The sequence below is a fragment of the Camarhynchus parvulus genome, chromosome 1 (genome assembly GCF_901933205.1).
Source record: "Camarhynchus parvulus chromosome 1, STF_HiC, whole genome shotgun sequence".
Lineage (NCBI taxonomy): Eukaryota > Metazoa > Chordata > Aves > Passeriformes > Thraupidae > Camarhynchus > Camarhynchus parvulus.
In genome coordinates this window covers 59,443,931-59,467,143 of record NC_044571.1, presented here as the reverse complement: position 1 = coordinate 59,467,143, position 23,213 = coordinate 59,443,931, and the positions used below count along the sequence as shown (strand labels likewise).

Here is a 23,213-nt window from a genome sequence, read left to right as displayed (position 1 = left end):
CAGCTTCTTATGATTTGAAGTGTTGATATGGGTGGTCTTCCTCACTGGGAAGATGGATTTTTCAGGTCATTCTGAAGCTCTGGAGCTGGAGAAGGACTGCAGAAACCAACCTGGAAAGGCAGTATTTCCTCAAGTTGCATTTTCACTTAAAGCAAAATGATGCTGACAGGGGAAAAAAGAACTTGTGTTCTTGCTCTTCAAGGAAAGGTTATGTCATCTGTCCTTGAAAGTTGGGATTGACCAATGTTTCTACTTGAATAGAGAATTCTCCACAGAAGCATCTTTCCTGAAGAAAACTTGTTCCTTGTAGATAATGCATGGTGCTGACAACATTGGTCCTGCCTGTCACAAAAACTGATCCCAAAGCAGCACTGGCTTTATCATCAGCAAATCAAATATCTCTGAATCAAATGAGTATTTATTTTTGAAAAACCAACTCCTAAAGATGCAAAAAATTCCACTTCAATAGCAGAAAAGTATGTCTCAAAGCTGAATAAATCAAACCCTAGGTTTACATCTCAAAGTACAACTAAATTTTTCCAGTATCTCCCTTCACTGGCTTTGTTAGTAGTGGTGCTGAAAGTGAAAGCTTCCTGGTTCCACAAGAATAGTATTCTTTATTGAGGAATATGGAACTTTGTTGAGTTTGTGGCACCTCTTTTCCAGCCCAGCAGAAACAACATCCATTACTTATGCCTATTTATCACTCTTATGCCTATCTGAGAAACTGAAAAATAGCTGTACTTATCTAGATATAGGAGGGTCAGATATTTTGATATCTCCATATTGACAGACTGAGATATTTAGAAACCATTTGCAAATGGCTTTGCTACAGAGTACCCAAAGGAAACTGATGTTGTGCAACTTCAAAATAGTCAGTCCTCATCATCTAGAAAAAAATGGGATACCTAGAGACTGAATGACAAATAGCTTTTTGATTATTATCCTTGTGCCAGAAAACCATGTTGACATTAACAGAAAGTCCTTGCGACCAAATTAGGAATATCTTTCACAACACAAAGAAACATCTACTGCATGCCCTGGGGCAATACTCTAAATGCCTCTTGGGAAAGAGAAGCAACAATAAAAACAGTCCACAAGAGTCCTATGTCAATACTTGAAGTCTTTGCCACAACAAGATTTTATATAAGAGAGTGAAAAGGAGGTGCATGAAGAGGTATAAGTATCACATCATGCAGAAGTGGTATCAATACACCCTGAATAACACTTATGAGCTTAGTACCAAATAAATTAAGCCTGAAAAAATATAATGCAATTGCTAGCTCAGAGTTCTGGAGAAGGCCTTTGATGACAACATTTTGAACAGGGTTTGCAGCTGGTCTGTGGCACACCAAGCCAAGCCTTTCTTGAGCTTTCTCCAGTATCAGTCCATTTCTGAGACAGTGCTAATCATTCACACACACACAAAGCCAACCAACACAACAGAGCTGAAAGCTAAACCCACTAAAAACGAAGATTCCCACTATAATAAGCTGGTTCCTTGCTCTTCTTTTGATTCTATGGTCTCCACACCATTCTAAACTGAAACCTTCCCCAGAAACAGCTTAGCACTAGAAAAAGCTCTGACACAATGACAGCACAAACAAAGAATGTCTCCTGCTGCTCATAGAGACACTTTCATAATCTCCCTGGAAAGGGTTACTTGATTGCTTGTGATGGATGAGCCAGACAGACAGCCTGCCAAGGAACTTGTACTCCCTTCTTGAGAAGGGTCTCTGGAAACACTGTGATGGAGGATCCCAGGTTCAGACCAAGTTAAGCTCTAGGTAAAACTTCAGTTCAGCTTCCTTCAGTAAACCAAGAGGTGACTGGCATGAACTGAGGTCTACTTTTTATCCAGAAAAAGCACAAAACATGCCAAACATGAGCCAGTGTGCTCCACACAAAAGGTCTGAGTTCATGCTCTCCCAATGTAATTCACACAGGAAGGTGTTTATGGGCAGTCACCTAAAACGTTGCATTTCCTCTGCCTTATTATAATTCTATATAAATGAATATCTAAGATCACAGCATCTATAAGCTTAGACAGTTTAGAGAAGAACCAAAAAAACTCTGCAGCAAGGTTCAGACTGATTGATTTTGATTTTTTTAAGCAACATTTCTCTATTATTTAAAAAATGCAACATCTACCTGCTTTCAAACATAAGATATTAACATTCAAATTTATCAGTGTAAAAAGTAAAAGGTGTAGGGTATGCAAATGACTGAATATTTCCATTTTTAGTCATGGCAGCTATACACTAACTTACTTGCAACTGCTTCCTTTGTCTCACTCAAAAAGTTTCTGCTCCACAACTTTTTATACAGCATACACAGCTTTCCCTCACCCAATGTGGTATGAACAAGCCCACAGAAAATATTCAAATAAATTAGTTCAATTGTGAAAGCCTAGTCAGCCTCATACAGACAACTTCCATTGCTTGCACGTTAGGCTAACATCTGAATGCAATAAAAAAAGGTCACAAATTATTCTACAAACTTCACACCATGAAAATCAAACCAGAAAAACAGGACAAGTACAACTTGTCCTTTACTTAACAAAAGTCACCTTAAATTTCTTGTTTATCTTTGACATATACAGATATCAAGGATGTAGCTTTACTGTTTTGTGTAACATCCAATGAAATAGTTGCTTTAAAACTAACAGCAATTCACATGTAGGTACATCTCTATTTTTAAATTTATTCAACTGAGCCATCAATACTCCCTTCTGCTTCCCTGAGAAAACCATTTTTAAATGTGTGCATATGTTTCTGTTACACAGGGAAAGACAAAAATAAGTAAACTGCAGTAGAACACACATTTTATGGCATCATGGTTAGTCACCAACTTCAGCAGTTCTCAGTGTGTGGTGGTTAAGCAGACATTTACTGTCAGGAATTTTGCCACAGAGCTATGAGCTTGTAAGGACTGGCTAACCACAAAGCAGTAATTTTGCACTACCATATTTAAAACCACTGCTGTCCATTGCTGCTAGCACTGCTAACAGGTAATCTTGAAATATAACGAGTGATACTTTTTCTAGCGTCAATAGCACAAATGAACACACTGGCTATCAGAAACACCAAACTCCAGAAGAAAAAACTTCCTCCATTTATCTAAGTGAGTCTAGTTTGCATTTGTCATTCAAAAAATAACTTGTAATAACTATTCTGTATGCTTGCTCTGGTGAAGCAACGTGCCCTTAAAAACAATTGCTATGTACAAGCATAATCAATTTGAAAATTTATAGCAGCTGTAGTACAATACAAATACAAATTCAGAGCACACCAATGCTCTAAGATGACACTGTGGTTATCACACAACCCATTTAATGAGAATCTGGTTTTCTGAAAGCTTTTGGACAAGTCTGAAGACTGCACTAAAGAAAGCAAATCATTTCACATGACCAAAACAACAGTAGGAACAATCATGAGCAGAGATATTTTGAGCATTTCTTGTGAGTCTCCAAATGGGTTAATCCCAATATAAATCACTCAAAATAAAAAAAACTCTCTTGATAAAATAGTTCATAAATTGACTGCTACACTCGTCAGCTCCTGGCTTATATGTTACCTCACAGACCTAAACTGTCAGCCATCAGCATGTTTTACACTCCCCATTCTCACTGCACAGCGGAAGCATTGTATCCTTGCTGTACCTACAGTGACATTTCCAAGCCTGCTCCTTCTTCTACTTATTTTAAAATATTTCCTTACTCCTCCTTATGATCCAACAGCACAATACAAATGCTATCTTTCCCTATAAATGTATCAGTTTGTCAGCCAGATCCTGATGAAGTCCACTTACCAGATCACCCCTCCTGGAATTTTAACTCAAAAGACACTATGTCCTAACACTTGAAATGATGGAGCCAGCATGAACAAAGGGCTGTCCTTGGTTAATCTTTCAGAACTACTTCTTCTTAAAATGCAGAGTTTCCTAACAGAACTATCAATTTTACTTCCTTATTTAATCCACCAATAATCTGTAGATAACATCTAACTTAAAAAAAAAAAATCAACCAACAGTGGCAACTTGCTTTATATTGCTTTAGCTTTCCACATTAAGGAAGAATTATGCCTTCTTTCCAGAAAGGTTAAAGAAAGATCTTCACTGAAGACAGCCTACCTTCCTGTGTAGACAGTCTTACACCTTTTTTTGAGACTGTTGTTTCTGATGTTTCTTCCAGCCAGACATTTTCTGTCATCCAGTATTTCCTCACAGTCTCCATGATTTTAGATACTCAGAAAAAGGGCAAATGTGCACTAATGTCGAGCTTCAATGGAATCAACCAATGCACCTGCAACACAATCGACGTAAACCTTGATGTTGACTAATTGAAGATCTTCATTCTTTGGATTTTTTATCTCATGGATACAGAGACCAGCATGTAGGGGAAACCAAAGAGGATTTCTGAGCACTGATCAAGTACAAAGAGAATTTTCTGGGGAGGAGGTGAGGGTAGCACTTCAAGATCCATTTCTTGTGAGGAGGAGTAACAAATAAGGCTCTTCACAGATATTTCTAATACATCTGGACCGTAGCTTACAGAATGTGAAAATTACTTTATCTCATGTAATTGCTTATACTTCAGGTTATTAGCTTCCAGCAGAAACCTGTGGCCAAGAGCCACAGTTACATTCACCCTGGGCAATAACTTTACATAAACAACAAACTCATAAAATAAAGTGGCACTCCTAAATGCTAGTTTTTGCTTCTCAAACATACAAAGCCTACAGCTTATTCCTGACATAAGAATTATACCAACTATGCAAATTTTATTCAAGCAGAAAGATATCAGTAGGATGTCATGTAGTCAAGTACTCTTGCTAATTAGAAGCTAAAAAATGATAAAAAGCTTTAATAATCCTCCATGTTATACAGTAGGCTTTTTAAATTAAAAGTTTCACATAACTCAAGGAAACTCAGGAAAAATGGCTATACTTTGCTGATATCAGTATTTTTATAATAACAAACTCGAGATACTACAGCACAAAGCAAAGTATAAAAGCTATGAAACCACTTGTAGCATAAAAGAAAAGCCCAGCAGCTAGACAGAAAGTCTCTTTGCCTGCACAGGAGACTAAGACACCCACATTACAGTACTTAAATTTACACACAGACTATACTGTGTTGAGATGTTTTCCTCATAAATCCTCCATATTTCTCAGCATATAAAAAACCCCATATATACAGTCACATTTCAAAACCTTTCATTCACAGAGTAGTAGTTTAGGTGATTATTCCAAAAAGTCTCAACAAATGATGAAAATTAAATTATTCATACCAGTACAGAAATATCAACTATAAGTAAAAAATCTACTATATTTATATTTTTAAAAGCTGTGTTTAAAGTAACATTTCAAAGTTGTAGAGGAAAGCAGATTATCTTGTTAATAAAACCCCCAAAACACAACCGTGTAAATTTCTTTATGTTGGATGAAGTTTTTTTATTATAGCTTCCCTGCTATCCTCCCATGTATCTCTCCTGCATAGAATTAGTTCACTGTAATTAGCCACCTACAATTCTTACTACATGGTCTTTGGTTAAAAGTCACAAAGACCAAAAATTCACTTTAAAATACATGTTACCTCCAGGTATGTTTATGAATTGATGATGCAAAAATCTTAGTATTTTATGGCAAGATCAAGAATATCAAGTGAATAAATCTCTAATGGCAACATAAGAACTACATGTCTTAAATGTTCTAAAGAAACTTTTTTCCAGAAATAACTAAAATTCTTCAAATCACACTATCATAACTGGCCCCACTAGGCACAAGCACCTCTCACAGACTTTTTTTTTAATCATGTCTGTGGACTTTCCAAATTAGGACAGCTAGTATTTTTTATTTTTGTATGTTTAATCCATGCATCTTTTCAAGTTTGGCATTGCAGAAACGCTTTGTTGAGCAACTCCACTTTAAGCTTATTAGCACAACATACAAAGAAAAAAAACTGAGTACAAATCTAAAGCTGTACAGACTCAGACACTGGTATTCAAACACTTGCACTGTTCTTTCAGCAAAAATGGCAGGGTGGAACAGACAATTGAGAATTTGAACTACTCTGTCTGCAAGCCAGGCTTAGATAATCCATTCTGAATTGCATGAGAGACTCATAAATCAGCTCTCTAAGAACATAATCTGCTGGAGTCCTATAAATTCTGTGTCTTTTATTCTCCCCTTCAAAATACACAGTATAGACAGAACAAGAGCTTTTTTGGTGCAGAACTTCTATATATTAAAACTCCAATATGAGGATGACAGCTCATGAGACTTGTTTTATCATCTCCCATAAAGCAAACTATTTTTTGGGCTAAAGGCCATCTTCTCTTTAAACACATGGCATTGTAGTTGTCACTCTAGATCGCAGTAAGGCACCAGGTACTGGCAGCAGCAGATATAGGTAACAAGTCCTGATCTCCAAAGCACAGCACCTCATTTATAACCTCATATATGACATCTGTCAAGCCTTAGACAACTGGACCACTGAGCACCTCCCCACAGCTGCACACTTACACAGCACATCAAGGGTAGGGGCAACAGCACACTGACCCAACCAGTGTCACACCAACAGTCCCACCTGCATAATGTTACCAACACCAGCAGGTCTGCTACAAGAAACTGAACTCCATCAGCAGAAACCTACTCAGTGAACATGAGCTATCCCACCTGCAAAATTAATCTGGATGCAATTATGACTTTATTAGACTTTTATTAGTATTTTGTCCTCCACTTTTCCTTCATCATCTAGATGGGGCAAACTCATATTCAGTAAGCATCTACATCAACAGCCTGGCCAAATGATTACTGATTTCTAAGCTGGAAGTATTCTTTACACAGCTCTTTTCTTTAATTGAGACTACAAGCAGATGATCACTGACAAAATACCAAATGCACAACACTTTTTACTAGAATTTGCACTGTGAAATTTTGCAGAAATAAAGACAGATACCATATGCTTTAAGAGCTCCAAAATCAAGGCTGAAGGAGGACTGTATGGAAACAATCATATGTGATCTGCAGATCACATCCTCAGCCTAACCCCACTGCACTCTTTAACAAACAACCTGTTCTTTGGCCTACCTTGAAGCATCAGCTTCATGTGCTTCATGTGACCTGTGGCGAACCATGTATTTACTCACATTTAACATAAACATAATGTGGGTCTGTAGCTACTCAGCTGTGTTTTGAAGTTAATCCATTTCTGAAAGGCAGATTCTGTGACAAGTTCTTTTCCCTTTGTGAATAGCCTGAAGCAAGAAATTCTAGGAAGTGATTAGGGCTCTGCTGGCAAATGGATATAAAAATCACAGCCAGAGATTCCAAATTACAGTATGTGGATTAGGGATCTCAGTGCTTCTGTATACAGGCATTCATGCATATCAGCATGTCAGTCTTTACTGTGCCTTTCTGCACTGTTTGCTGTAGAGTCTCAGTGCTGCCACACTTAAATAAAATGCACTTGCCCTGGCACTGCAGCAGCAGATCAGACAAGCTTGCCTGTCGGCAAGTAAATGGCAACAAGCTGGTCCTGGACTTGCAGGTGAAACACAGTAACAAGATTAAGAATCAGGAAGGTTTGAAGAGACTTCTACAAACTGCCTAGTCCAATCCCTTGTTACAGAACAGGGACAGCTGAAGCAGACTATTCCTGGCCAAGAAGGCAACTTCACTACCTCTCAACAAACTGTTCTTATGTTTGACAACCTCTATGAGAATTGTGTCTGTTCTTTTGCACAAATATTCTCTTGTATTGTAATTCATGCATATAATATCTTATCTCTGAGCACCAATGAGAAGCATCTGCCTTGTCTTTTTTCATTCTGCCTTCAGTTAGTTACATACACAACATTCTAAGTCTTCTCTTTGCCACGCTGAACTAAGTCACTACACAAAGATGTCCCCACTACTGGCCCCACTGTTACCTATGTGGGGATGTGGGGACATCAGCTGGAGTTCATGCAGCAGATGACAACACTGAGCCTGGCAGTTCAGTCAGTTTTCAGTACAAATTACTGTCTACTAAGGTGTACTTCAACATGTTGTCTGTGTTATCACAGATGGCACCAAAAGCCTTGGTAATACACAGGATCAACTGCTGTCCCCTTGTATCCTGAAGTAGTAATTTTGTTACAGCAGGCTATTAAGTTAATCAGGCATGATTTCCCCATCATAAATCCATCCTACGTACTGTCCTTTGTGTGTTTGGCAATGGTTTCCAGGATTATTTGCCTTATCAGCTTCACAAAGATTGAGATCAACCTGACTGGCTCATAGCTCCTCAGATCCTCCTTTTTGTACTTGAAAACAGGAGACATTCACTCTCCTCCAGACCGTAGCAAACTCCATCCATCATGATGATCTCTCAAAGACTGAGTAGCAGTACAATTACATTGTCTAGCTCTGCGAAGAGTTGGAGATGCATCCCAATCAAGTTTGATGCGCATATCAAGTATGTTTAGACATTCTATCCTCCAGTACCAAGATGTGTGTATTTAAGAAAGCAGTTAAAGTGACACCCGCATACCCTTAAAAATCACAAAAGTGGTGTACATTCTCTCCTGCCTTGATATACCAAACTAGATACTTCATCAGCAACTCTCAGAAGACTACCAGAAGATTGACCAGAAGAGTTGAGCTTGAAATGAGAATCTTGTTAGAAAAGATGACAAAAAACAGTATCACGGAAGGTGCTTTGAATTTTACTGGATTCTGTCTCATGAAGAAGTGTGAAATTGTATTTTCATTTGTTTGCTATTGTTTTTAGCAAAACAGCAAAATTGCCAATGAAGTAATTGACAATTGGTATCTTCTGCTTCTCCTTGATATGTAACAGGAATCCACATGTAAAAGAATAAACACAGGTATCATCAAGACAACACTACATGCACCAACTAGGCATCAGCTGAGCAATGCACTGCTGTTGTGCTGCATGCAGTTAGTTACAGAATGTATGCAGGTGCCTTAACTGAGTCTCCTGATTTAAAAAGCGTCCTATCAGAGGAGAAAAAGTCCTAGAAGATGAAAAGATAAATATCACCTTATCCAATGTTTGTCTTGGTGCTAGCAGATATGAAGATGCCAGCTGAGACGGTAAAAAGAAACTTAAGTACCTGCTTGGGACAGGTCTTCCTCCCAGGAAGATGAGGCATGTGCTGTATCTACCAATTAAAGCCATAGAAGCAATATATGAAGAGTAAAGTCTAAACTGCAGATTTAGTGTCAACACCACCATGATGTTGTTTATCACAGAGTGCTTTGCCTTTACAGATAACTCTTGTCCCAGAATCCTTCCATTTTATGATAGAAATTATGCAAATGAAGTTAAGATGGGGGAAAAAGGTCTGAGAAACAAACAAACATGGAATGAACTTGGGGAGTTTTGTAGAGCAGTAAGACATTCACAGGGTTCTCTCAGGATGTCTTAAACAATAGCCAGAACCAAGAATGCGTTTCAAGATGAATGATATGAATAGGCAAAGGCTGGCATTTGAGAAGTTGACCGAACTCGAGATTAGGTGAGAAAAATTAATATCAAGCTCAGAACACAAGTTCTTTAACACTAGTAACCTGTAGAGGAAGCTCTCCGCTCTTGTTCAGATCAGCCATTTCCTTTCTCCAAACCTCATGGGTCAGTAGAATCTGGTGCAAAGCTTTTTACATTTGTGAACCATTTGTGAACTTTGCCTTTATATAACCAGACTCATTTACACTACTTCATTATAACCAAGGGTTTTCACTTTAAAAAGCCTCAGGCTGCCATATAATGAACAGAAGGAAAGCACAGCTAATTTCTTCACAATGCACAGTGGTTACTTTAAGAATCATCTGAAACAAGTTGGTAGCGATGAACATTTCAAGTATTTTTTTTTAAAACACAAAACCATCAAGACAGTGTTCCATCAAATAATTTCTGTAATATTTTGCAGATAAAAGTGATCTATGATTGAGTATCAGCAAATGATGTACCACTGAACATAGTCTATATGATATTATAAACTTCCTTTGAATGAGACACTGGAAAACAGCGTAAGACTGAGTCCAGCAGTCTCTACCACCCTCCAATTGACCTTGCCTTCAGTTGGAAAGACATGGAATCTGGCTGTGTACCAGTGTAGCAAGTTAGGAAGTGATTAGTGCATGCCTTTGGTATCTACAAACAGGGAGCACAGTAACAATTCTCACTTGAGAAATAACTTGAACTCTTTATATCCTAACTGCTTTTACTCCTTTTTCATGCACATAACCTGTACAAAATCAATTGCCAATATTACAAAAAAAGTAAGCAGACATTGACTCAAATGGCCTTTGTCCAACTGTTCATCCTGCAACTCAATGCCCCTCTCCTTATTCCAATATTAGAGTAATTTTATTCTATGGCATGGCGTAGAACTGGACTCAGGATACTGAATAGCTGGTGTGTTTTCTAAAAAGTATATTTATATTTTTATATTTTTTGTATTTTATATTATTTGCAGTATTTTTATAATCAAAAGTTCTATCCACAGCACAATACATTGATCAAGTTAAAATGACAGTACAGTTTCCAGGCAAAAGACAATCATTAGCCTCTTTTCTTATGGCTTCACACCCTTCAGCCTGAACTACTTATGTCTCCTCCAGTCTAGGTGGCTTGACAAAGAAGAAACAGTAAAAAAGCAAACCAGTTCACATGCTACTTTATTGCAGTAGCATAACAGCAGAAAGCCTGAAGAAATCACAACCTCATCTGAAGAGCTTTGAAGGATTAAACCATGTCTTGTATAACTCCCTTGTAGAATTATGGAGAAAAATATAAGTCAGATCTCCGAATTGCAAGCAGTGATGGACCACAAAGTCTGAAACTGGGTCTTGCTGCAAAAGCATGCACAGTAATTTACAGCAAAGCCAGCTTAATACCTTCTACACATCAGGTTCTGTAGTTCTTTTAAAGTCTGCTTTAACATAATCATCAGTGGGTTAGCAACTTCCTCCTAAGAGGCAACAGTATTGCTGGGAGTGATGAAATCCAGCACCACTTGTCCCAGGTTTCACCACACCACCTCTGTTACTTTCTCAATCATTCAAGTTTCACAGTTACCAAATCTTGAAGTTTCCTTTTAAACCCAATTGTGCAGTGAAATATAAGCCCCTGCACAACACAAACTGAACACAAGGCCAACACACAAATTTTTTTCTGCTCCAGAATTACAGGAAAGGCACAGATTGCATAATGCAATATGAAGCATATTTTAACTCATTAGAGACTTATTTATTAAGGAATGATTTACCTCAAAACAAGTCTTTGAGTATACATAGAGCTTTGTTGCTTTTTGGCAGTCTTTCTTTATTGAACATATTTAAGATTCTCTTGTCTTTGGTTGCTGAAAGTTTCTTCCAGCAATAACCTTAAAATTACTTTTTTATTGAAACAAACAGCTTTACATTTCCTACTTACAGCACCCTTCTGAGATTTCACCCAAAGGATCTTAAACAATTCTACTTGCACTGTGAAGGAAGATTAAAACCACCTTTCCTACTTAATCAAAGTAAGGCTCATTCTTTTGTGAAGAGCAAGTTGTAATCCACACCCTTCATTACACCAATATTTGCACAAGTATGTAAACAAATTTCAATCCGGTTAGCTGAAAAAATAACATGCCATGCACCCAGTTGGCACTGCAGTGATTTCAATTTTATTTTTGGTAGGGCATTCATTAATTCTTTCCAGGAACAGCCGGGAAAGCTTCCTTAATGTTAGTTTCATAGATATGAAGTGCTCATGTAATAGACACCTTGGGAAGAAGCCTACCTAGCACAGCCAAAAGGCCGAGTACCATCTTACAGCAATTAGATGATAAACAACATTTTCCTGAACACATCTAACAAATGTCTGCCTTCTATACAACCACCCTTTTCTCCTTGCTGTTCATGAATCATAGACCTACCTTGAGCTCTAGAATGAAGGAACTTCCTAGGCTTAAATACCAGCTCTTTCATCAAATCTTCATACCTATGCCACTTCAAAATCCAACCACAGTTGACTGCACCAAACTACACTTATTTCCAAAGAAACACAGGGGCAACTTTCTTCCCAACTGGCAGAGAAATCAGAATTTTGCTAGGTATTTTCTAGAAGGCATAACACAATACTGACTACAACCCTCTTTCAGCCAAACTACAAAAGCAATTTATGTAAGAAGGTACTACTAAGTTCCAACTTAGACAAATTAGATATCAAAATAGAGTATTTTCCTGGAAGATGCAGTTGACATTAGTTTGTCACAATTTTCTGCTCTCAACCTCTAAATTTTAGTAATTCTAAAATTAACTGTCAGGGACTAAAATTAAAGTTTCTCTTAATTTCAAAGATTCTTCTGTCACACCATAGCTATAGGTAAACCCAGCCAAGTTAAATGTAAAAGACAGCCTGCTTTGATAAGGAAATAATTTGAAATATGACAAAAAACCTTTTGCAGAAGTTAGCAGCACAAACAAATCCCAAGCATGCTTAGAAAATGCAAAGCTCTGGATTTTAATTACTTTTTAGGATTAAGCTGGCAGTTTTGAGCAGCACTGATTTGGTATAACAAAGATGACTACCACAAAGGAACTCTTCCGTGTAAGTTTGCCTCAAAATATGGTAGCCCTCTTTTTTAACCCATCATGTCAAAAATTAATAAAGTGCTAAAAATCTTTTCAGATGCCAAATGAGTTAAAACATATCTTTCAACGTCCAGATTCTCCACACTTCAAATAGCAGAGGTTAGACCTCCCTAACATTGACTGTGCTTCTATCTAGATACCCTGTGTATTAAAATGTAAAAAATTTCAATCCCATTTCATTTACATTGATAAGTGTGCATTAGCAATAGGCACTATAGAAAAGTCTGTACTATACAAGTATCTTGTTTTTAGCTAAGATAAAGTTGATTTGCTTCTTAGTAGCCAGTAGAGCGCTGTGTTTGGAACTTAGCATGAGTACAGATAAGACACTGATGTTTCAATTCTTGCTAAGGTGTGCTTGCACTGGGGTAAGGACTGTTCAGGTTCCCATGGTCTGTGAGGCAGCAGGGGCACAAGAAGCCAAGAAGGAGCATGGCCAGGACAGATGACCTGAAGTAGCCAACAGGATATTCCATACCATACAGTGTCATGGCCAGTATATAAATGGGGGGAGTTGGCTGTGAGCTGTCTATCACTGCTCAGGGATGGGCAGGGCACTGGTCAGTGAATAGAGAGCAGTTGTTCTGTGCATGATTTGTTTCTCTTGAATTTTATTCTTCCCTCTCCCCTTGTCATTACAATTATTAGTATTATTATGGTTTATTTTGATTCAACATTGAAGTTAAGTCTTGATTTCAACCCACAAGGTTTAGGTATTCCTGATTCTACTCCCCATCAGGCAGGGTAGAGTGAGCAAGCAGCTGCGTGGTACTTAAGTTGCCAGTTGAAGTTAAACCACAACAACACGATATCAGAATTTATTAAAATTATGTCAACCATGGAAAAAGTAGAGATTACAGAAGTGTACTGAAAATTTCATGTTACAACGCTAGCAAGAAACTCTTGGAAAGAAGAATAATTTTAGTCCAAAAAAGTATTCACTTCTGGTTGAAAAATTGCATCATGTATTTAGGGTTTTTCCAGATACACATCCCTCTTTTATGTCATGAATGGATTAGAATACCTATAATGTTTGTAGCAAAGATGTAAAGAGATATATCTGAAGAGAATGATCTAAATTATTCTGATTTCTACACAGTTGAGTAACATGCTTTAGTTAAAAATTTTTTTTTGGTATACCTTATTGTCAGTTTGGAAGGAAGAATTATATTTGAAACAACAGTTCTTTTGTGACACAATTACACCAAAACAGAGTTTAGAAGTACAAAAAATATACACTGAAGTTTTAGTGAAAGACTGAAAAAGGAAACAAGCCTTTGTGGAAAATACTAATGTATTCATGCAATTCAGAAATGTATATAGAACAACAGCCACCTGTTATTTTAAAAGCATTACTTCTGGTGACATCATAAACCATAAGTTGAAAGAATTTTGTAACACTTCCACTCAAAGCACACAAAGTTAATGATCACTGATTTTTCAAGAACCTCAGTGCACTCTGCAGCAATCTGACTTCAAGCATTTTGACATCAAGTGATCATTCACATATGACAAAATAGCACATTACAGAAAAAATGTTCAACAACTCTAATTGGTAGTTTACAGGGCAAGCTACCAAAACTCTTAGATAGTCTATTAGCAATTCAATACAGAAGACTTCATTAAAACCAAATAAATACTAAATTTTACCTTTTCTGGATTGTAATATAAAGATTTCAAAGTGGTAAACAAGGGTGGGCAGCCTTTACTGAAGTTAACCCTCAGGAACTTATCCGTTAGTTCTCTAAATTTTTCACCTAGGAACAAAAGTGTGTTTGGTTATATGTCAGTGATTGCAAGTGTTATATAAATATACGCACTAACTGCTGCGCAACTCCGCATAACAGAGGAACTGAGAAACTGCAACTGAGGGCTTTAGTCTTTCTTGTTCTTAAATAAGACACAAATATGCTCTAGATTAAAAAAAAAAAAACAGAGTAAAATGCTTAAGTTGCTAGTGTTTAGGAGTCTGCTGGCCAACATGGTCACAGTCCTCAAACCTGCAGTCTATTAGAAAGAGAAAATATTACGTGCTGACTACAGAGGATGTAGCAAAAGCTATTTAAACACTGAAAACACCCTATAATATTAAGAATAACAATGGAGATCTTGCAAAACCTCCATCATTGGAGGTTTTTATGATTAAGTTAGACAAATGTGTTAGGAGTAGTGCAGATATAAAGTATCCTGATTTGAGGATGGATGAAAGGAATCTTTTGCTACTCCTCTAGTCCTATTTTTATTAGTAGGACATGTGATATGATTGTTTCTGGAATCAGAAACAAGATTTATTGTTTCAGAAATATAAGCTGCACATCAGAATCACCTGTATCAAAATATACTTCAGAAAGTTAAAAATCTGATGCAATTATATTGTCAGTTAAAATAACAATACTTGCACTAAGTGCTACCTTTCTGAAAAATGCTGTTAAAAAAAAAGGCAGAAAAAGCAGTACTTTGAACAGAAAACATCCAGCCAGGAAAACAGGTGGTTTTCTTTGTTTTTTCCTATGATGAAAGTGATCGCTTACAGCCAGGGAAGGGGTGGGGGGCTGGAAGGGGTGGTTGTTGTTGGTTGGTTGGGATTTTTTTCTTTTCTTTTTATTGACTTTGTTCGCTTTGCATAGGGATGAACTTCTCCCACACTTCAATGCCTCCTCTGTTATGGACTTCTCTAACCTTATCAACAAGAAAATACCTCACTTCATGCAATACTAAGATTCACCCATAAAACTGACAAAACTGTTGAAATAAACTTAACTTCAATAAGAATACATTAAAAACTTTATTAACAGCTTTTTTTAGATATTCAGAAAATGCAGACACTACTGCTTTGTATATAACATTTTCATTTACTTCTATCAATTTTCAATTGTCCTACACTTACTATTATCAGCAGTGTTGCTAATAAATACTGAGACCAATGAAAGAAATTCATGTTCTCACCTTGCTGTACTAAACCAAACTGCTGCATATAGAAACTCCTACTACCTGTGGATTGCGATCCATAATTGGACTGTAAGAACATGCTTTATTACGGATGGATTAATTAAAATATGTTGTCTCACAGTACAGAAACTCCCCTATATAAAGAAAAAATCCATCTCAGTTTCTCCTGTTGAATTCTTCTAATTTATTATTTTGCTGGAAGAATCATAATCTAGAATTTAGGAAAGCAAGATTCAAGTGTCCCTATTTACTTACAGAAAACAATTTTAAAACAAAATAAAAAAAAAAAAGAAGGCACACAGCTGGGCACCTATGACAAGAAACAGAGTTACAATTTAGTCTGAGGCACACACCTTACCACAAGAGCATAAACAAATCTAAAAATGCATGCACACACACTTGATCAGTAAAATTGATGGTAACAGCCTTCCTCCATTAAGGCAGTATCCAGCTCGATCAAGGAGCTGATTTCCTTCAAATACAAGGTTAGGATTCAATGCACAGCAAGGTCTGGACAAGAACTTGTCCTTTTAGCATAAGCCTGGATTTTAGAGTATTTTAATTTTCAAGAGCAATTTAATTCTGAATCAAACAGTGACAGCTGTAAATGGTCAGTGACCACACTGGAACAGCAACTGCATTTAACCAGAAATTCTAGCCTCTTGAAACTTGCCAACATTTTTCTGCAAAGATGTTTCTTTCTACACCTTCACATTCTCACTATCAAATTTCAACCAAAAGAAATTCTTGTCTCCTGTACTTGTAAACACAGAAAATCATTAGTAAATAGACTAATCTCTACAGGATCAAAAACAAGTCTTACATATTCATGCCTGATAGGCTTAATAAGTTAGCAGAAACAAATTTTAATTTTGAAAAATTCTTATTTGTTATAAAATGCAACAGAAAGCAGCCAAGAGATTTTTCTTGACCAATCTAATAATGGATTTTGCTTTCATTTATCCTACAGCATGAGCAACAAATTCTCGTTACTATACATATTTCTACTTGAATGAACATAAGCTGTGAAGCTACACTCTCAGGTGTAAGGCCATCTAGAGCAAAACACAGCAAAATGAAGTCAACAGCAAAACACTATTAATAAAGATACAGGAAAGTGTTTTGCAGGTTATTACCTTGTTTTCTGTGATACCATAACAAATTACTCATCACCCAGCTTTTCAAAACTAGCTGAAATGCCTTAAAATTTCCCCCTGTATCTACAAATAAACAGAAGTATACAGGATGATAAAAGGCACAAGTGGTAACTTCTTATGAAGCAGTTAAAATCTTTTGATTTTACACAGGAAATATGTATGCACATTCAGACACATGAGCAACAGCAGGGGAGTGGACTAGATGCTCTGGAACATTTAAAGGTAGCCACAAATGCGGTGCTGAGCAAATTAGCTAAACCAAAAACTAACCTTAGAAATTTAAAAGCATGAGGAGTTATGTCAGGAATTTGCAACTGATCTCAAATTTCTTGATATTTGATATCTAGCTCATGTACTTTCTAAGAGTCTTCTACTGGAATTTCAGCATCTAAACAGCTACACACTAATTATATATTTTTATGGTATTTACCATTTCATTTAGTTTCCTTCCTTCCATTTTAGAAGAGCCCAGCTTTCTATTTTAACACGTATGTACAAATTTTTCTTCCAAAACTGAGGGTATTTGTGCACCGTATTTCAAAACAAATTTTGAAAGGGCAAAGTCACAAAGAATTTAGCTATAAAATGAAATCATTTCGGCTACATAATACTGCAGATATTTTTCTTCCTTTTCTTATCAAATTAGCAGCACAAAGGTAGTTTCTGTTGTCAAATTAAGTTCTAATGGCTCTACAAGAAAGTAGGCATACATTTTACTAGTAAAAGTATGCATATTAAAGATACAGGAGGGGGTATGTATAAATATATACACCCACACCTTGAATTAAAGTGTACTATACCCTACATTTTAACTCATGATCTTAACTTGCATAAAGCAAAAAAGTTACGTATAGAAATTCCTACAATCTACATATCATTCTGTATTGTAGTTTTATCATCACAAATATTACATCACTCATATCATCATATTTGAGTGTATGAACCTTTTCTATCAACTCCTAAAACCTACAAGAATTATGTCTAACCCAAGAGAAATGCATACATTTGATTGGTCTATGTTGTTCAAGTAGGTATTAAATGCACAGGTAGGTATTAAATACACATTAAACAGCCCGAGGAAAACTGCAGAAAAATATAGGAAGAACAGATATGCAACTTGTTACCTGAAACAAAGTTTAAAGGTAATCTTCTAGGTGAAACTGCTCTGGGATGTCTTTTACTAACTTCTTCATAAATCTGAAGCCTCTCTTCTAAAGTGCCTATTATCAGCAAATACAACAGATATAAGTAACAGACAAAAACCTATTATTTTAAATGTCTTTAAATGTTGAGAATTTAGTGTTGAGAATTAATTCAACTAGGCTCCTTATGTGGATTTGGAACAATTTAAACATTTCATGTTACTTCTTCCAGTTAATCATAAAACTGTACTGAGAACATACCTCATATACAATACACAACTACCAGCATTAATCACTCTGAAGATAAACTGTAAACAGGACCTTGCACATTCAATCACACAGAGCTGGAGTTTGGTTTCTTTCAGTTACATGGTCCTTCAGACACATTCATACCTTGTATTACATTCATAGCTTCAATTAACCCTTTTTTCACCATGCATTCATTTCAGACTTAAAGCATTCAGAGAAACATGCTGCATTTTAAGCATAGGTATAGAGATAGCACACTATACAAGTACACCTCTATTATAGGTCCTCTGGTGACAGCAAAACCAGGGTACAATACTGCCAGTAAGTACTGAGTACCAAACTCTTTATACCTTAATGTTTAACAAAAATAAAGCTACTTGAAGATTTTCTGCCCACTCCTCCCCTTTCCCCCATAATATGCTTTGGAGCTCCAATGTGGTTAGAACTTAAATAACACTAATCTTTTGCTTTAAAATGTCATTTTTAATGTAAATAAAATCGATTTTGCTTAAATATTAAAATATTAAATTCATCCAACAATTTAAAACTGAATGCACAGATCAAGGCTACAATACACATGTATTAAATATATCTGTTTTCCTTTCAGAAGAAAAACAGTTTATCTTGTCACTGAGCTCAGATGTTGGGGAAGGGGGGGGAATCTATTACCCAGTGTCTCCAACAGATGTAGAGTTATAAAAGTAATGCTAAAATATTGTTTGGACTGGAACTAAAGCATATAAAAGCCCTAATTGAAGTCACAAGTTGGAGCTCCAGAACTTACCATGGGGGAGGAAATAGTCCTAAGACCACCTAAAAAATAAAGTAGCATTATTAGTTTTATAGAATTAGTACAGTTTAGTCTACATAGGATTTTAATATGTCAAAAATTACGGGACTGGTTCTCTGTTAAAAACTACATGCTTTCGTCAACAAACTTGTTGTATCAGAGAGAATAACTGAGTTCCTGGGTAGCTTAATTTCTGACACAATAACCACGTGATTCAACTCTATGGATTCACCAGGAAAACCACTCAAAGAGCAACACTACACTCTGAATATATGTAACAAATTAAATAATTTTCATTACCCAATCACTAACTGTATTCTCAGACCTCATGAGACCTAATGGTAAAACTTTCTAGAAGAAAGTTGGTTGAGAAATGTAATGCAGCTATAACATCTACAAATAATTGTGAGCTTATGATTTATGATGTCATCAGAATAATTCCAATAAACTTTCACTAATTAGTGAAAAGAAACGCAAAGAAACCATTCCTGTATAAATGTAAACACTCTGGAAAGTTGTCACTGCAAAACACTTAATGTAGCATAAAGAGTTGCAATGTTGCAGTTTTGAAAAAATGAGCTATTTTTTCTGGAAAAACACAATAGCAGAAACATGAGCTGTCATTGAAGTAACAAAGGCTGTAGCACATTTATCACTTTTACCTTCTAAAGTGCCAACTTAAAAAATAGGGAAAAAATGGCATTTTTTTCAGATGGTCTGTCTTAAAAGGCCATCCTAAATAGATATTTGAGTATTTCCTACATGCCCCTAGAAAGAGGTACCACATAAACACGTTTCAAAATTCTAATTACATAAAATTGTGGCATATGATAACAGTCTGATAATCAACTACTAGACAGGAATTATTAGCCATTTGGTTTCCAAGTTCACATGTGGCAAGGCAATGTTCTTCATATAAGCATCTTAGTAAATATCACCCTTAGTCCCAAGAAGATAAATATTTGGTATTGGTATTTTCATGCATACAAGTTTTTCAGTGAACATTTTAAAAATGAAAGAACATACTACACAAAAATCAAGATCAGAAGGTATATAATCTTCTGCCAAGTAGAACTTTCTAATCTAAAGCAGGACCATATCAAACAGTGCATCCTACATCATACATATTTTCACTGTATGTGTGTAGCTTAACTTACTAGGTTGTAAGGCCTTTTCTAAGCCTTCATAATAATACCAGTTTTCTGCATTGCGCTCAATTAACTCCTTGTATACTTCACCAGCTTCTTTCAGTCTTCCTAACTTCAGTAACATCTCTCCTAGAAACAACACAGTACAGAACTATGAATTACATCACAAAACATGTGTGACTAAAGTTTACAATACTAGATATATAAAATTGTTCTTAAACATACAGATTCTTAGAAAGAAGCCTTATTTTCCCAAAGGCACATGCTGTGTGTTATGAATGCTACTTGAAGCTACCACATATAGAGCTCAGAACATTCATCACCTGTGAAGACAAAGACTACCTGAATGTCTGTATCTGAGTATTTAAAATAGCTACTGGCAATGTCAAATGAAAGGAACTACTCCTTCCAGGACTCCATCACACAACTAGATCAGTTTTTATCAAGCTCTTAAGCACATTTTTTACATCAACTGATCAGTTTTTAACTGGTTAAATCACACTGGTTTGCTGCCAAGTAAATTGTTCTACAAGGTCTAGCTTGAAAGGAATTAATTTTCTTGACAGCAGCTCCTGCTGGGCTGTTTTGGGATTTGTGACTAAATGTTGATAAATACACCAACATTTCCACCACTGCTAAGCAGTACATGCAGACCATCAAGGCTTTGTCTTTTTACCCTGACTCTGGCACCCAGCAAGTAGACCAGCGTGGACAATAAGGCAGGAGTGGACACAACCTGGTCAGCTGATCCAAACTGGCCAAAGAGATATTTTGTGCTATTTAGTTTCATACTAAGCAATAAAAATTAAGGAGGAGTCTTGGGGCAGGTAGCCATTGCCTGGAGACTAGCTGAGCATCAGTCTGTGGGAAGCGTACAGGGACTGCGTAAGTCAATGAGCTGGGTTTGATTTTCCTTCCTTCCCCTTTCCATCACTCAAGCTATCTTCACCTCCATGCACAAGTTCTCCTCCTTTTGCTCTTCCTATTCTCTCCTGATTTGACAAGCAAGGCTGGGTGAGATGAGTGGGTAGCTGTGTGGGGCTTACCCCACTGGTCAGGGTCAGCCCTAATCACAACTGTGCAGGCAAGGAGTAGCTGAAGAACACGTGCCATTACTCACACATATTCAGAACCCAGTATTAGCACTTCAAATCCACAAAACAACTGAGAGTTATTTTTAGCCAAAAAGGTCAACTTCAGTATTCACTTCAATAAGTAAGTGCATTAGGAAACTTGAAAAGGAAACAAGAACTTGATACTTCAGTCATATAAAAAGAAAAATTTGTGTTTGCACTTTGAACAGTATTCTTTATAAAATTCTTTTTCATAAGACTAAAACTGGATTATAATAGTTCTGATTTATGGAAAGCTACTCTAGTGTACCAACATAATCTGAGATTTCCTCTATTTCTGTGTCAAACCCAGAGAGACTACCTGCATCCACTGCCACCTTTGGTAGGAAAAGTTATTTACTTGTGCACAAAACTGTAAATCTGTTAGTATCAGTTTTCCTATAGTAATTGTTACAAATAAATTAAAGACTTTACATACTGTATTTTCTTCCTTTCACTGCTTTATTGTATCTGAAAGCTATTAGCAAAAATTTCTAACAAAACTGGGTAAGGGAAGAATAATAATGACTTACCTTTGATTTCTTCTACTATTAATTTATCACATATTTGCTTTTCATGTGTCTCTATATGTTCTAAAGACTCCTGAAAAAGATCTGCCTCTCTCATCACTTGATTCTGATATAAAATCAGTTCACTATATTCATAATCTATTTTATTAGGAGGAACCTGGGGGGAAGAAAACAATATATCAGTTAACATTTACCTGTACCTCAAATGTACGCTGTATTACAGAATACAAGATTTAAGCTACAGAACATAATCAGGTATGTTTATATACACCACCTAAATATTCAACATGTAAAACTTCCATTACTCACAATCAAATCAGACTCATTTAAGGATATCCATTGTAGTTAACATTTTAGAAGAAATCCTTTATTTCTCTTTTTTTCTATCACTGTGGCAAGCTAATTGAAAACTGAATTGTATGAGAGAAAGCAAACATCTTCACACATTTTCTTTCTGAAGCACTCATGTGCTACACAACAATTTTGACATAAGTTCTACAGCAGATGGCTGGGGTCTGACAGCATCATTTTCAGTATACCAGAGTTCTGGATCAAACTATTTCCAAGAGGAATGACCCATCCATAACTTGAAAACTGGAATTTTTCAGATAGAAAACTTACACTATTTCTCTCTAACCAAGTGTTCTCTGTACTGAACTTCAATATCCCAGAAAATACAGCACACAAGCATACAGATTTTTTCAATCAACAGATAATTATTTTTAGGTCTGCCTGCAGTTGCAAACCTAGAACTTTCTAAAGGCTACAGTACAACTACTGGCTTATCCAACTTGCAGTGCTACAACAGCCAAAGAAGCAGGGTGACATTGAAAATCATTCCTTTCAGAGAATAACTCCCTAAAGCAGATTTGGGCAATGAAAAGTCTTACCAGAGTTATAGTAATTCTTTTCATACTAAATGCTCTTCACTAATATACAAAACTACTCCAATTGCAAGAATGTTAGAGAGCAAATGCAATCTCCAGAAAAAGCCCAACAGAGCAATAAAATTATATGAAATGTACTGTCCCAACAGAAATTTTGAGAGAGACTTATAATCTAACATGATTTTTTACATAATAAAAGATGAGAAGCAGTTGAGTTTCACAAATGTTAATGATATTTTCTCCTGTGACACTACATACTTTGTTTCTTCCTGAGCAACCAACACTTCGAAGTCACATTGGTCACTAAACAGTTTACTCTGATTTTCTGTTCCCTAAAAAAAGCTTTTCCTTGATCTTTAAAGACAAATTATTTAATAAGAAAAAACAACACAAACAACCAAAACATTACACCGGGTGAAAGGAACTTTCTTATTAAGAAGACAATCCTAAACCACTACTTCCAGCCCTTCCCAAAGCACAAACTGATTCTATACGATTTAGTATTTGTGATTACATGCTCTTCAGATTTTGAGAGCCAACTTTTACAGTACTGCTGGGCATTTTTAGAAATATTTGCTTTTACATATAAGTGATCT

At 36.3% G+C, this 23,213-nt stretch overlaps 1 protein-coding gene across 4 annotated transcripts in view; it reads right to left on the bottom strand.

Annotated features, from left to right (window-relative positions):
• NAA16 (N(alpha)-acetyltransferase 16, NatA auxiliary subunit) overlaps positions 1-23,213 on the bottom strand; it is a 62,131-nt gene that overhangs the window by 17,152 nt on the left and 21,766 nt on the right. Inside the window, exons 6-10 of one of the 4 annotated variants that reach the window (XM_030961850.1) lie at positions 21,734-21,887; positions 20,098-20,217; positions 17,884-17,979; positions 15,600-15,644; positions 14,304-14,410 (exon numbers count right to left, since the gene is read on the bottom strand). In XM_030961850.1, coding sequence (XP_030817710.1) covers positions 14,304-14,410; positions 15,600-15,644; positions 17,884-17,979; positions 20,098-20,217; positions 21,734-21,887 — 522 coding nt within the window. Of the gene's footprint in view, positions 1-14,303; positions 14,411-15,599; positions 15,737-15,920; positions 16,823-17,883; positions 17,980-20,097; positions 20,218-21,733; positions 21,888-23,213 lie in introns of those variants that run through there. The other 3 variants (XR_004061247.1, XM_030961859.1, XM_030961867.1) reach the window with 3 other exon arrangements.